The sequence below is a fragment of the Diabrotica virgifera genome, chromosome 3, assembly GCF_917563875.1.
Source record: "Diabrotica virgifera virgifera chromosome 3, PGI_DIABVI_V3a".
Taxonomy (NCBI): Eukaryota; Metazoa; Arthropoda; class Insecta; order Coleoptera; family Chrysomelidae; genus Diabrotica; species Diabrotica virgifera.
The window spans coordinates 42,592,818-42,605,143 of record NC_065445.1 but is presented as its reverse complement, the minus strand read 5'-3'; the positions used below and the strand labels follow the sequence as shown (position 1 = coordinate 42,605,143).

General features: G+C 35.9%; 1 protein-coding gene across 1 annotated transcript in view; it reads left to right on the top strand.

The window, feature by feature from the left end:
- The window catches only part of LOC126882826 (alpha-tocopherol transfer protein-like), an 81,805-nt gene that overhangs the window by 63,203 nt on the left and 6,276 nt on the right, over window positions 1–12,326 (top strand). The window contains exon 5 of the mRNA XM_050647920.1: window positions 2,912–3,125. Coding sequence (XP_050503877.1) covers window positions 2,912–3,125 — 214 coding nt within the window. The remainder of the gene's footprint in view (window positions 1–2,911; window positions 3,126–12,326) is intronic.

Genomic DNA, 12,326 nt, shown 5'->3' with positions numbered 1-12,326 from the left:
TTAGGTTATCCATCCACTTCATCTGAGGTCGCCCTCGTTTTCGTTTATACGTTTATGGTCTCCAATCTGTAGTAATCTTAGTTCATCTTTCATATTTTTGTGTAATAATATAACCGGCGAATTTTTAGTTTTTTGCTAGTGGGTGATAGTATCTTTTACTTTTTTAACGTTTCTATTCTTTTTGTGCGACTTTTTACCATTATGAGTTCGTTTCGAGATGGCCCGTTATCTGTTTCAATATTTTTCTCTTTGCTCTTTTCTATCACTTGTGTGATGATGAATATATTGTCTAGACATGACCTGGTTTGGGACGAAATCGTCCCATTATATATTCATCTACTGTGTCTCGCCTTTTTTAATACATTTTTTAATGCGTTGAACAAATCTTCCTTTTCCCTTATAGTGGCATTGTTATTCGTGGCATATAATTGAACAAGTATTATTGTTTGTTGTCCAAATATGTTCATCCTAATTTCGATTGTTCGTTCATTTTTTTTTGCTGGTAATCTTGTGTTTTCTCCATTAATTTTTTATTAATATTGATACTCCTTTTGTTGCTCTTTCTTCTTTGCCAACCCCACTCCATATGTGTGTATATTTCCCTAGAATTTTTTCTCCTTTACCTTTTTTATTGTTTCACTTAAGTTTATTTTCTGTTTTCAAAAAACTGATATTGTGTAATAATGTAAAATGGTAGTCTGGTAGTCATTGTGTAGTACTCACATTAATGTGATAGTTCATATATTTTAAGGGTTTTTTACCCATGACCAGAGGTTTAGCCCTGGGTCAATTTTGAATATTGTAATATATTGTTCAACAATTACTCTTCTTTTGAGGTATTTATAACTATGAGACAAAAGCTCTGATGATGTCATTTTAATAAAGTTTTTACACACTATCAGTTTTTTTAAAACCTACACCTGTTGCCGTTTTGATTTACATATGTAGAAGCAGTAGAAGTGTGTGCAAGTCATACAGTCTTTATCTATTTTATCTGTGCATAATCTTTCGATTTCTAGGAGTATTTAATTTTGTTTAGTTGCGATTCCTTGTATGTTCCAGGTTCTCATTCTCATAATCCTATTTCTGCGCCATATATCCTTGTTTCCGTTCAAATTCCAAGGCTGCGTTGGATTGTTTTTTTTTTATTAATTATTTTTTCCGAATGCCGGGTAGCAAGCCGGGCGTCTCAACCCCCTATTTTTCGGAAGTCCATAGCTCCTTCGTTAATCAAAATCATTTCCTTATTCAGATCAAATCTAGGATCATTATCATGAAATCCATCCATGAAATTGGGAGATTACAGATTTGGAGATAAAACATTTTCTTGATGAGTTTGCGACACATATTTCTTTATTTATTAGGTTGCGGGTTGCTTCTTTGCAAAGCTACCTGAGCTACAGCTACCTCATGAAAGCAAGTTGTGAGCTGTATTGTTAGTTGTTTTTCTGGAAACCATCAGGGTTTTCTAACACTATTATCACAAATTGCTCGCATTGCTTCTATAGCATAGTGATGGTTTTCTCAAATTAATTAACGTTGTCTTTTTCTAGCTTGGCGGCACCGTATCGGATATGCCAATATCTTTTATCTTTCTAGATATTATGTTACCATTAGACTGATATACAAGGTGTCCCAAAAGTAGTGGAACGGCCGAATATTTCGCGAACTAAACATCGGATCGAAAAACTGAAAAATACGTGTTCAATCATTTTTAAAAATCTATCCAATGACACCAAACACCAACCCCCACTACACCCCCTGGAAGTGGGGTGGGGGTAACTTTAAAATCTCAAATGGAAACCCCAGCTTTTCTTGCAGATTTTAATTCGTTACGTAAAAGTAAGCAACTTATATTCAAGACATTTTTTCGAACTGTGGATAGATGGCGCTATAATTGGGAAAAACCATTTATCCTGATACCATAGGTAAATTATAAAAACGGTCTAATATCTCACGAAATACACCTCCAAATGAGAAACTAAATAACAGATTTTTAATCTTTTTCGAAAATCTTTCGAATAACTCCAAACGAGAGCTTCCAACCCACCCCCTGGACTTTAAAATCTTAAATATCAACCCCCGCTTTTTATTACAGATTCGGATCCGTCATGAAAATTTAAGCAATATTTATTCGAAACATTTTTTTAGAATTGTTAATAGATGCCGCTTTAATTGGAAAAATACGATTTATTAGCGCCATCTATCAGAAATTTTAAAAAATGTATCGAATAAATGTTGCTTAATTTTTTATGACAAATCCGAATCTGAAATAAAAAGTGGGGGTTGCTATTTATGATTTTATAGTTACCCCCATCCCACCTCCAGGGGGTAGGTTGGGGGGTCATGTTTGGTGTTATTCGATAGGTTTTCGAAAAAGATTAGAATCTGTATTTTGGTTTCTCATTTGGAAGTGTATTTCGTGAGATATTAGACCGTTTCTATAATTTACCTATGGTATCAGGATAAATCGTTTTTCCCAATTATGGCGCCATCTATACACACTTCGAAAAAATGTCTTGAATAAAAGTTGCCTACTTTTACGTAAAGAATCCAAATTTTCAAGAAAAACTGGGGTTTCCATTTGAGATTTTAAAGTTTTTTAAAGTATTTTTCAGTTTTTCGACCGGTGTTTAGTTCGCGAAATATTCGACCGTTCCGCTACTTTTGGGACACCCTATATATTGAAATCGACGAGGAAAATAAACTTCCTGTAGCTGGCTGTATACTATAAATCACAAAAATACTGGATTTGTTGTAAAAGGTATATTTTCATATACCCTAAATAAGTGTCACATTAAGTCAAACCGTTTTCGAATTAAGAAACCCATCATCAGTGTTCTAAAAGCCAAAAAATAGCATGCCTGAGCCACCAAAATGATATATATTGATTGGCTTGTATTGTTTTTAGGAAGCATACCCAGTGAAGCTAAAAGAAGTCCATGTAGTTAACGTTTCACCGTTGGTAGATAAAATTATAACTTGGGTAAAACCTTTCTTAAAGGAGAAGATTCGGGAACGAATCCACGTCCATTCCAACTTCGAATCTCTACATAAATTTATACCAAAAGATGTACTTCCCGAAGAGTTTGATGGAACTGCTGGTCCACTACAAGTATTCCATGGTAAGAAATTTGTTAATAGGTATATGAATTCGAATATGTCACATTATATTAGATTTCTTTAAAATTGCATGGTTGTAAATCGAGCAAAGCAATTTGTAATTATTGAACGGCAAATTCAGTTAGGTTATAAAAAAAGAACATAATTCCAAACAAATTTTACAGCTAATTAAAATATAAATAGATATTTTTCAAAATACTATCACGTACGCTTATTTGCCTTAAAGAAGTAGCAGTAATATTTGTTTTCAAATCTCTAATACGGAATTATTCTAAGAAGACTTAAATATTTGTCATAAAAATATATGAATTTGCCGTAATGTCACATAACATCTGTTCTCCAAAAATTAGATAATCTGTTGTAGAACCATTTGCCTTTGGCTTCAAAACACTCTCAATTTCCTTACTTCAACTCTTAATATATTGGAATATAAGGGGAAGATACAAACACTTATTAGAACATAAAGTATACAAAACCTTCCGAAAACCTACCTTGACAGGGTTTCTTCTTCTTTACGTGCCATCTCCGCGACGAAAGTTGGCAATCATCATTGCTATTCTAACTTTGGACACTACAGCCCGAAATAGTTTCGTTAAGCTGCATCCAAACCATTTTCTGAAATTTCTCAGCCAGGTAAGGACATTTTTCTCCTACCTATGCTGCGCCTTCCTTGAATCTTTCCCTGCATAATTAATTTTAGGAGTTCATATCTGTCACCATTTTGATGGAATCCAGTATCTCCCTGCTGTTCTGTATTCTTTTTAGAATTTGGCAAGGTTTAGTAGTGACTTATTAGAAATATTGCGGTCTAAAATCGTAATCTTGATAACTAAGACCCTTTTGCGTGTGCCTAATAGCATTTCGTATAACACGACCTCAAAATCAAATCTGCGAAGAAGGATATGTTTCACTACACCCAAAGATATCAATCTCGCTTTACAACCCTGCGTGCTTCCTAGCATCCTTAAGAATTCCTCACCAGTGAGTTTATATCAATCGCCTTCCTCCGCCAACCACGTATTCCCATATTTCGCATGTCTTCATCAATGTTATCAAGCAACCTTGATCTGGGTCTTCCTCTTCTCTTCTGACGATATCTGGTTCTGGTTTTGGTCTATTCTATAAAGGTTGAAATTATATCTTCACATTACGTTGTCACTCTCCCTTAGTACTTTTTTTCGAAACATCCTAACGTGTTACTTTTAGTTACAGTCCAGGTTGCTGAACCATAATATAATGTTTAACTTATTATTATTTTATAGAGTTTTACCTTTGTATTTCCATATAATTGAGGGTTTAAAATGGAAGTTGAGCCCAAAACAGCACCTGTTGGCCGTGAACATTTTGTTTATCTCTGCAGTAGTGTTATTTGCAACAAATTCGTTAACCCCTTAAATAACGTCCTCTTCTACAAAAAGTGACCGTAGGCTTTGTGGTTGCATACTTAGTTTCAGGTACTTTGTTTTGTGGGTGTTTATTACTAAACAAATTCTGGTTCCCGCTTCTTTTATTCCTATATACATATGCCTATCATCATACAGCGTTTTCCATTCTCCCACAAATAATGATATAATCAGCATAGGCAAGTATTTGCACTGATTTTTTATATATTAAACCGGTAATTGTGGTTTGTAACAAACGTATTGACGATATTTTTGAAAAATCTATCGAATGGCACCAAGATCCCCCACGGAGGTAGGGTGAAAGGTTACTTTAAAATCTTAAATAGAAGCCCCCTTTTTTATTGCAGATTTAGATTCCTTACGTAAAAATAAGTAACTTTTATTCGACTTATTTTTAGACTTATGGATAGATGGAGCTATAATCAGCAAAAACGGTTGTTGGAAATGAAAAATTAAATTAAAAAATGGAGAGTTCTTAATAAAATGAAAAACTTGACTTAACTCTTTTTGGTTTTAGGACCTAATATTCACCCCAATAGGTCCCCATAACGCTCGAGTAACTGCAAAGGACCCCGCAGAAACCTTATGGGAAATGGCTCTCTGTCAAATGCTCTGAAACTTTGGGTTCTGGTAGTCCTTGATGTGTAGCAGAAAAGACAATGGGCTCATAGCTCCAAAAAATCGTGGTTTTAAGATATAAGCCTCTGAAGTTATAGGTACAGTGAGGATGTTTGAGTTGGAATAAATTCACTTTCTCGAGAATGGATGACTCTGGAGATAAATTACGAATGAGATCGATTTTTATTTTTAAATTACAATTTTTTGGCATATGTATCATACTAGTTTTTTTTGTATCATACTATTTTTTTTTTTTTTTTTTTTTTTTTTGGCATATGTATCATACTAGTGTATCCCGAAATAACCAAAGTACGTGCCTCCTAGCGGCGGGATACGGGCAACAATACATTGGCTTATAGGGCAGTCCTTACAGTAGGGATCCTGGCCTATACAGAAAAATGCAGGCGGGTGTGGGGTAATACTGCACTTTGGTTGCATTGGTGGTGTATTGGCTAAACGTGCAGGGCAGGGTATGGTGCTGATAGAAAAGGCATTCAGGCATCAAATATCCAAAAATCTTTTCAGGCCATAATAATGAAAATACCTTCTCCAAACGCAGTAAAAACTTATACTGAAATGATGGCATCTCCTGAGGTAAAATGTTCCGGAAGTAAAATGAGCCTCCGTTCGGATCTCCGGGTGAGGACTATCTCAGGGGGAACACCATTGCAGGTTAGAAAAATCAGGATAGGGTCTTGGAATCTTGGTAGTCTTACAGGTAAGAGTCTGGAGTTAGTGGATGCGCTCAAACGAAGAAGAGTTCAAATTGCTTGTATTCAAGAAACTAGGTGGAAAGGACAAAGGGCGAAAGAACTAGGTGAAGGATACAAATTGTGGTATGTAGGGAGTAGTAACACTAGAAATGGAGTTGGTATAATTGCTGATAGTGAAATGAAAGGTAACGTAGTAGAAGTTGTAAGAACGAGTGATAGAATGATGTCAGTGAAATTTGTAATTGATAAAGAGGTATTGAATGTTGTTTGTGTGTATGCTCCCCAAACAGGTCTGGGTGAGAATGAAAGAAGAGCTTTCTATGATCAATTAGGAGACGTACTGAGTGATATTCCAGCAGAGGAGAAAGTTATAATAGGAGGTGATTTCAATGCACATGTGGGCCAAACCAAGACAGGATATGAAACAATACATGGGGGATTAGGCTTTGGAACTAGAAATGAAGCTGGAGATGACATGCTTGAATTAGCAACAGCATTGGATATGGCGATTGTTAACACATTCTTTAAAAAGAGAGAAACTCAACTTATTACCTACAAAAGTGGACAACATCAATCCCAAATAGACTACTTCATGATAAGGAAAGAAGACATACGTGAATGCAAGGACTGCAAGGTAATAGTGAGTGAGACAGTAAGCCAACAACATAAGCTGCTTGTTCTGGACATCGAAGTAAAAAGCGAAACTAAACAAAAATATCGGAGAGGACCACAAAAAATCAAATGGTGGCTGCTGAAAGATGAGAAAGAAGGTCTATTCAGGAGAAGAATAGTAGAAAAAATATGTTGGAACATGAAAGGAAGCCCTAATACAATTTGGAGAAAAATGGCCAGTAGCATTAGAGAGACTGCTATTGAAATACTTGGGAAAACGTCAGGAAAAAAGTTTGACGATAAAGAGACTTGGTGGTGGTCAAACGAAGTACAAGGAAAAATAAAAGAGAAGAGAAAATTATATAAAAAGTGGCAAGAAACCAGATCCGACACAGATCTTCAAAACTATATGGTGGCGAAAAAGGAAGCGAAAGTAGCAGTAGCAAAAGCCAAAGCAGAAGCGTATTCAAACCTATATGATCAACTTGATACCAGGGAAGGCGAAACGAAGATATATAAAATAGCCAAACAGAGAGCAAGGAAAGCAAAAGATTTTAATCAGATTAGATGTATCCGAGATGAAAATAATAAAATACTAGTTCACGAAAGGGAAGTCAAAAAGAGATGGAGAAAGTACTTTGACAGCTTATTAAATGAAGAATTTGACAGACAGCCTGTAGAGTCAACGGAGACAGTAGCAGCAATGGTCACCAAAATAACCAACGAAGAAGTGGCTCAAGCGCTTCAAAAAATAAAGAAAGGAAAAGCGGTAGGACCAGATGATATTCCTGGGGAAGTATGGAGAGCATTGGGAGAGACAGGAACAAGGTGGCTAGCAGGTCTATTTAATAGAATTATGGAAGTCGGACAAATGCCAGACCAATGGAGAAGCAGTATACTGGTACCTGTTTACAAAAACAAGGGAGATATACAACAATGTACAAACTACAGGGCTATAAAACTGCTTAGCCACACCATGAAAATATGGGAAAGAGTAATTGACAGACGGATACGTGAAGAGACCGAAATATCCGAGAATCAATTTGGCTTTATGCAGGGTAGATCAACAACAGATGCAATTTTCATTATAAGGCAGCTGATGGAAAAATACAGGAGTAAAGAAACAAACGCTCATATGGTATTCATTGATCTTGAGAAAGCATATGATAGAGTTCCTCGAGAGATTCTGTGGTGGGCACTCAATAAGAAAGGAGTCCCTGGTGAATATGTAAAGATTGTGAGGGATATGTATGAGGGAGTAACGACTAGTGTTAGGACAGGTGTGGGAGAGACTGATAAATTTCATGTGAAAGTAGGATTGCACCAAGGCTCTGTGCTTAGTCCGTATTTATTCTCATTAGTTTTGGACCAGATAACAGCGAAACTACAGGGTAACATTCCATGGTGCTTAATGTATGCTGATGATGTCGTGTTAGTAGGAAATAGTGAAAGAGACTTAGAACAAAAACTGGAACAGTGGAGACAAGCTCTGGAGGAAAAAGGTTTAAAACTTAGTAGGACAAAAACAGAGTATTTGGAATGTTCATTTAAAGATGGAGCTACTACAAATAAAATGGTATCTTTGGATGGTGAAATGATTGTGAAAAGCAATAGTTTTAAGTACCTAGGATCGGTATTACAGAGTAATGGAGAAATAGATGGAGATGCATGCAGTAGAATTAGGGCTGGGTGGATGAAGTGGAAAGAAGCGAGTGGTGTGTTGTGTGACAGAAAAATTCCAATGAAGCTGAAGGGAAAATTCTATAAAACAGCCATAAGACCGGCTATGATGTACGGAACTGAATGTTGGGCAGTGAAAAAGAAAGAGGAACAACGAATGCATGTGGCGGAAATGAGAATGCTTAGATGGATGAGTGGAGTGACAAAGAAGGATAAAATTAGAAATGAGTATATTAGGGGAAGTCTAGGTGTGGCACCAATTGATGCCAAAATGAGAGAGCATAGGTTAAGATGGTTCGGTCATGTTCAACGTCGAGACGTTAATCACCCAATACGAAGAATAGCTGAAGTGCAGATTCCTGGAAGGAGTAGGAGAGGAAGACCAAAGAAGACCTGGGGGGAGGCGATAAGGCAGGACATGTTGGTAAAGGGGATTAACATTGATATGACCCAAGACAGAATTGTGTGGAGAAATGCAATTAGGGAAGCCGACCCCGCATAGGGATAAGGCAAAGAGAGAATGATGATGTATCATACTAGTGACGTCATCCATCTGGGCGTGATGATGCAAACGATGATTTTTTTAAAATAAGAACAGGGGTCGTTTGATAGTTCATTTGAAAGGTTATTCAATTCTCTATTGACTAATACATATAAACATCAACATAATTATTTGTACAGGGTGCCCAAAAATTTTTTTGAATTACATTAATTGAGAAAAAAAGAAGAATTTATATAATTTATTTATTTCGAAATACATTTTACTGCTGTCAGAAAACAGAAAAAAATATTTGTTTGAATAATAAACATTGCTTTTCGCTTAAATTAAATGTTCAAACTGCTAAGGGGCAGGTGGGTGGCAGCTTTTTTATTGAATTTAAGCGAAAAACAACATTTATTTAACAAATAAAAAAATTTCCTGTTTTTGGACAACAGTAACATGCATTTAGAATTAGATAAACTACATACCTTCTTCTTTTGTCTCAATTAATTTAATTAAAAAAAAAATTTTGGACACCCTGTATAAATAATTATGTCAATGTTTATATTAGTGAATAGAGAATTGAATAACCTTTTAAATCAGATATCACAGGACACCGACTCTTATTTAAAAAAATTATCGATTGCGTCATCACGCCCAGATGGATGAGGTCACTATTATGATATACACTGTGTCCGTAAAGTGTGGAACAAATTCTTTTTTAGCTAAACAGAGCATTTTAAGAAATAATCCTGAAACACGTCGATTTTTGATTTTAATTTACCGTATTTTAAAATAATATTCTAATATACAGGGTGAATTACTTTCGAGTAATGACGTCACCGTCATTTTTTTTAAATGGAACACCCCCATTTTGTCTCAATTTTCGGATTACTCTAGCTGAGCTGATTCCAAAAATGTATCACATGTTGATTCAAATTGGTACAGGGTGGACAAAAATACAATAGCTTTGTGTGTGTTCATAAAGTAACGCGTTAGTTAAATTAACAATATTAACAAAAATACTTACTGTATTTTTGATATTTTAATTAGTTTTTGATTTTAATTAATTTTTGATATTGTTTAATTTAATATTTTAATTTAATATCAAAAATTAATTAAAATTTAATATTATGAGCACACACAAAACTATTGTATTTTTGTCCGCCCTGTACCAATTTGAATCAACATGTGATACATTTTTGGAATCAGCTCAGCTAGAGTAATCCAAAAATTGAGACAAAATGGGGGTGTTCCATTTAAAAAAATGACGGTGACGGCATTACTCGAAAGTAATTCACCCTGTATATTAGAATATTATTTTAAAATACGGTAAATTAAAATCAAAAATCGAAGTGTTTCAGGATTATTTCTAAAAATGCTCTGTTTAGCTAAAAAAGAATTTGTTCCATACTTTACGGACACAGTGTATATGCCAAAAAATTATAATTTAAAAATAAAAATCGACCTGATTCGTAATTTATCTCCAGAGTCTCCGATTCTCGAGAAAATGAATTTATTCCAACTCAAACGTCCTCACTGTACCTATAATTTCAGAGGCTTATATCTTAAAACCATGATTTTTTGGAGCTACGAGCTCATTGAGCTTTTTGTTCTACACATCAAGGACTACCAGAACCCAAAGTTTCAGTGCATTTGACAGAGGGCCATTTCCTATAAGGTTTTTGCGGGGTCCTTTACCATACTTGCCTCCCCTACTATTACTTTTTCCAGAGCCATATTGAACAGTACACCGGAGAGAGGGTCTCGCTGGAGCAGCCTGTTAGTTGTTTTAAAATCTTCAGACCTTTCCGCTGGTTTCCTAATCTACATTCAACTTTTTCAAGGGTTGGTTTTCAAGATTTACCAACTGATTTGGTAGTCTTATCTCTTTCATTGTTTTGAACATTAACACAGAGTCGTAGGCTGCCTTGTAGTCTATAAATCTGTGGTAAGTAAGTACTTATGGCATATTCCTTTTTTTCTTCTAAAATTGATCTCAGGGTTGCATTCTGATGAATTGCCGATTTACTATCTCTGAAGTCAGCCTGATATTCTAGTATTATACGTTCTTCGTATGGTGCCATAAAAAGGTATATTATAGTGCAAAATATTTTATATCCTGCATTTAGAAGCGTAATTCCTATGTGGTTATAGCACTAAAAGATATCTTTTTTTTTTTGTTTATCGTGCAAAGTGCTCCAATATTCCAATTACTGGGGAGGGATTTCTGTGTCCATAATTCTTTTATTAGCTGCTGTAGCGCCGTTATGGTATCATAGCCACCCTCTTTATATATTTCGGCTAAGACATTGTCTACTTCGTGTGATTTGTTTCTGGCTAGTTTTTGAACTGTGTCCTTACCTCTAAGAATCGCTGGTTGTTTCTCTTCCCTCTCGTTGTTCCGCTTACCTCATATCTTTTGACTTCCAGGTTGTTTTCTTCTTCCTCTATAAGTACCCGGTCAAAGTATTCCGCCCATTGATTCAACACACCTTTCATTGTAGTAAGCAGGTGACCATTCAGACTTTTGCATTGGTTTGTAGTTGCCTTGAATTCTTTTCTGTTGATGTTAACTTCTTATACATAGAATGCTCTGAATTATTTCGCTGTGTTATGGTTTTCTATATATTTAAAGTCCTTATTTAAGTGGTTTCGTTTCTTTTTTATGTATCCTTAATCTCTTCAATATCTCGTTTTTATTCTGGCCCAGTAGTATTCTATATATTTCTGGTACGTCCAAACGTAGCTATGCCCAAAAAGTAATAAATTCGGATTTGCTGAAATCATATTGTAATAAACAAGCGTTCGGGTATTTATATACGACTTTATTATTTATTTATACAAGTTTACTTTACAAACTTTAGCTTAAGACTAAATTTTATTTACAAATATGCCCGTATTTATACCCAGTTGTTATTTTGGAACAATCGACGCCCATCTCTAGCTATCAGCGTGTTCCGCCTACGGGTCGTACGTTCGAGAAGTTCCTCCTCCTCTCCGCCGAGGCCTAGATCATTCGATGACGTCATTCTCGAGGTGTTTACTGTTATACGGCGGTCGGCCAAGATTTCTCTTTTGTTACACTGCTCCCCTCTTAAGATCTGAGCGTCCCGATCAGCAACTCTATATGAAGGCCCAGGATGGCGGAATCTACACGACTCTCCAGCTCTGCATACACCCTTCAAGAAGAAATAGCAGTCTACTGTCTTTGAAGGGTATGACATCTTCGGGTTCATACAACACACAGTAATTCGTACGCCAGTTTCTCTGAAGATCACTTCAAGCATGCTTCTCACAATCTTCCAATCCAGATTTTCTACTACATGGCCTATTTTTGGCATAGCCAAATCTTTGATGTCATTACACACGATTTTCTTCAAATTAGTTAGAGCACGCCATATGTTCTCGTAGCTTGGCGTGTCCGTATAAGACTTCCTGGTCACTATATACAGCAAAGATCGAGGACCATCTTCCAATCGCAATACTCTTCCAATTTTAGGTTGTTGATTCCTTAACTCGTCCAGGCGGCCGAACTTTCTATTGAATACGGACGAGATTCCTTTAGTCATCTCGAGGTCTTGGGCAACCCAGTGGGCTAGAGAGACGTTTTCTGGAACACCAAACAGATCTTGCTGAACTTCTGTGGTCACGCCGAATCTAGCACTCTTTCTTTCTGCGTAATTTGACATAAAT